Here is a 4,441-nt window from a genome sequence, read left to right as displayed (position 1 = left end):
TAAGTTTTAATTAAAGTTTGACACATGTATCCGCCTATTGTACTGATATACTTTTAAAAGCTATTCACTTTCCGAAATGACGATCACAATTTCTCCAGTTGAAATCTTAAGACATAATCGCATATCACCCATACAAGTTGGAAAATAGAATTCAAAGAAGTCTTAGGGTAGCTCAATAACACAGAATCGTATAGCATAGTAGAACAAACACACTCTACAATCAACTTACAACTATAGTACCCACCATCCCTTTTCAGTTATGAGGATCTCCAAAACGTCACTGGCATATGGGCTAGCTCTCAGTTTGTCGAGCGTGTGTGGTAGAGCGGTGGAATTAGGCTGCATAGAATTAGAATACAGTCTCTATATAGGCGGTGAGACTTGTGGCCCACACGACTTGTGGCTGAAGTTTGCCGTAGAGCCCACTGGTTCGTGTGTACCTGTGCCCTCGACTGAAGTGATCCAGGAAGGCTTCTACGCACGAGTCAACGCAGACGGGAGCAATGAAGGATTTGATACAGAGCTGCATCAGAGTGAGGACTGCTCAGGGGAGGCCTTCATGATTATTCCCTACGACTATAGAGCTGGAGACTGTGCTAGAGTAGACTCTGAAATAGGTATGGATCTTTCTCTCGCTAACTAATCGCACCTCAATCTGTCTGGTAATATCAGAACATGGAACTGGTCTCTGCTTGATCAACTTCCTCAATCCCGGTCCAAAGAATCGATCAAAACATTCACATAGCGCTCATATATCAAATAATTGTTGCAAACATACATAACTGGCAGCAAAAGAAGATGATCACAAGAGTCACTTCTTAGCAACTTCCTTAGTTTTACATTTTATTCTCCTGGCGTAGTTTTTATACTATAACTCCCACCCCTATGCACCGAGTAGGGGTCTTATCATATGCTACTAATATCTTTCGATTCTACATGCCTATTCGTGCAAAGTACTTACATTTCTTCTGCCCTAACTTGCTTTAGGTTCGCTTTTTCGTGGCAATCTGTAACAATACGCGAGCTCTGGTCTCCGACTACATTTCAGATTCGTATATACCGTTCGAATACAGCACAGAGATTCTATAGCCCCTTTTGATCAAACTAAACAATCGAGGAACTATTTTATTTTCTACAGGAATGATACACGTGGAGAGCAGTTGCACACAACTGGCCACCGGTTACGATGGAAACGGTAATCTTGACGAGAAAATAGAGGAAGGAGCAGCAGATATTGTACTTGCCACCGACCCGAAAATCAAATGCTGCGCTTGCCCCGAGGAGGAAGAAGACGAAAATGAGCCCCTCGAACCGTTATTCACACACATGAACAGACGCCAAGAAACCAACAACGAGGTAGCTTTGAATGCAGAAGAGAATGGCGCCAACAATGGTGGTGTCAGTGCGGGCGAAGATGTATCGGAAACCCCTGTCAAGCTCAACAAAGATGGGCTCGAGGTCCCTGATTGCTGTGTGTGCAGAGTGTAGCTGATCGAAGAAGTGTCGAGCGACAATTTGTCGGCTGAAGAAGTTTATGCGATTATGCGCCACTATTGCTTGCGCGGGATTCGGAGGAATCTCTGTTTATAGGGAAGACCTCTCCAGCATTGATCGGTGCTCGGAAATAGAATAAGCGAAAGGCGAATAGTGAGCACGAATCGCAAGGTGCTTGTAGATTGTGGGTATATTTGGAGCCATAGTCTGTCGACTACAGGAGACCTGAAGGTATCATAGAGAACACATGCCATACCTTGGTGCGAATAAGGGAAAACAGTGCTGACGATACCAAGGGAAGAATGGCCTCATATAGAAGGGTAGTAGGAAAAAGAATAATTCGCAACTTAGTATAGTAAAATGAAACGTAACATACACCAAATGAAGCTCAATATGTGAACAATGAACGCTGTGGCTGATATAGTTAGCAACAGATTGGCACACATAGGCTAAATGCGAGTGTTGATGTATCCTCGTGAAGGGTGAAGCGACTATGTGGCTACGATGATCATTGCATCTCTTTGTTTAGCCTACCAGTCCATATGCGTGATTATCAATGTCTGCTTAATTTTTAGAGGAATTGGAATTGACTGCATTGAACCTACCCTACAGCATTGATTTGATTCGCGCGAATCTCAAGTGCAACTGCTTGGTCTGGATTCTCCTATTCTTCATTGTATGAATCAATGGGTATTTAATGTAATTTCAATTCTTTTTTAAATCGGATAGTTTCAATCATATTCGCATTCGATAGTAAACTAATAGATAGCAAACCAATAGGTGTGTCAAGAGTTTAAAACTACTCTACATAACGCAATCTCTTTCGATGTACTTGCTAAAGTGATACTGGCAGTGCTTTCAAACACATTCCTCCTAAATAACTTCTTAATCTACTCACTCACCAACAGGAGCTCTTCTGCAATTCCACAGAATCAGTGAACAATTTCCAAGCATACACAACGTCGAGCATGTACTAGTTTCCATACATATCTGAATCTTTATTGCACTAAAGTACGATAAATCATATACTCGCCCGTCTCGTATAAGCATACACAACGTCGAACATGTGCTAGTTTCCATACATATCTAAATCTTTATTGCACTACAGTAAGATAAATCATATACTCGCCCGTCTCGTATAAGCATACACAACGTCGAGCATGTGCTAGTTTCCATACATATCTAAATCTTTATTGCACTACAGTAGGATTAATCATATACTCGCCCGTCTCGTATAAGCATACACAACGTCGAGCATGTGCTAGTCTCCATACATATCTAAATCTTTATTGCACTACAGTAGGATTAATCATATACTCGCCCGTCTCGTATAAGCATACACAACGTCGAGCATGTGCTAGTTTCCATACATATCTAAATCTTTATTGCACTACAGTAAGATAAATCATGTACTCGCCCGTCTCGTATAAGCATACACAACGTCGAGCATGTGCTAGTTTCCATACATATCTAAATCTTTATTGCACTACAGTAGGATTAATCATATACTCGCCCGTCTCGTATACTAGTGATTGGTTGTCCACCCACAGTCCAGTGGTAAATGGGTCAACTCGTGATTGCACTCCACTCATAGTGTTGCCCCGTCCTTTCAGGCGGATACGTACAGGCGCAGGTAGCAATTCCCCCCCGGCAGTTGTGAAGCGAGCCCACAGTACAACCGCTGGTACCAATGTTAAAAAAAAATGGGTAAGGTCGGATAGATATGATAGATATAGTTGCACTGTAATATACTGTCAGACCATATCGAGAGTACATAAAGAGAGAAGTGAGTGTATACATATTATATAAACCCACACATGAACTTGCACACATGCCAATAATTCATGTATCCACACAAATGCTCTGAAACTACCATACATTGACCATATATTATTATATCAGTAGGCCATAGGGGATCTACAGAAGCAGACAATGTGAAACACAGCACTCCCTCTTACACCAAGACCGACAGTATCTATATAAACGCAAATACCCCGGTACCATCATACGCTGTCCTATTGTTATTTTGGAAAACGAATACACACACACACGTGTACACACATACATGGACACACACACTCTCTCTCTCTCTCACACACACATGGACACACACACACACACACACATGGACACACACACACACACATATAGACACACACACACACACACATACATGGATACACACACACACACACATATATATATATTTATATATACCTAAATATGCACTGACACAAATACTGATCACTTGTATATAACACAAATACTCTGGTACGATCATACGTTGGCCCGATACTCATTAGAGCAGTACAGAAGCACTGCAAAGTGTGGCACACAATAAGAAACACGATTGTGTAGATACACCTCTTTATACACCAAACAACAAATATACAAACACATTGCCTATACATATGTAGATACAAAGTAAGCTGGTATCCTCATACGTTTGCCTGGTATTATATTCACCGACCACAGAGCCGTCTGTGTGTCCTGTTGCCAATCTCCCGCAGGCGACAACTCACAACGGGCCACAATGCACTCTGCCGGTATGACCACAGCCACCTAACAATATCAATATGCACGATTAGTATTAAGGTGTGTGTATATGTATGGATATCGTATATGTACGATTGACTGTGCATGAATATTATATACTCGCATTTAAAACCCTTGGGTGGGTGAGTGCACGACCTCCAGTGCAAACTAATTGAGCTCACAGGCGCGACTCTAATGAGTGGGTGCGTGTGTAGGTATATGCAGCGTATATGCACAACTCCTATTTTATAGCGGTCAGAAAAATGATTCGTGCTATCAGTTTTATATTGCGGGTGCGTGGGTTTGGGATATAGAAGGTACATAAAGCCGGAGGTATGGCATATGTCAAGGTACAGCGAGCGCTTACACGCGCGAATAGGCGTATCAGAAGAAGTATGTATGTACATATATG

General features: G+C 41.9%; 1 protein-coding gene across 1 annotated transcript; it reads left to right on the top strand.

Moving 5' to 3' along the window:
• Positions 1-204: 204 nt before the first annotated feature.
• On the top strand, positions 205-1,488 carry SARC_02859 (hypothetical protein; the record flags this gene model as incomplete). Its single annotated transcript, XM_014303364.1, has 2 exons — positions 205-617; positions 1,139-1,488. Exons 1-2 carry the CDS (start codon positions 260-262, stop codon positions 1,486-1,488), a joined length of 708 nt encoding a protein of 235 aa, XP_014158839.1. The 5' UTR covers positions 205-259.
• Positions 1,489-4,441: the final 2,953 nt, after the last annotated feature.

This window comes from Sphaeroforma arctica, assembly GCF_001186125.1.
Source record: "Sphaeroforma arctica JP610 unplaced genomic scaffold supercont1.134, whole genome shotgun sequence".
In the NCBI taxonomy this organism is placed as follows: domain Eukaryota; class Ichthyosporea; order Ichthyophonida; genus Sphaeroforma; species Sphaeroforma arctica.
This window is presented reverse-complemented; position numbering and strand designations above follow the sequence as displayed.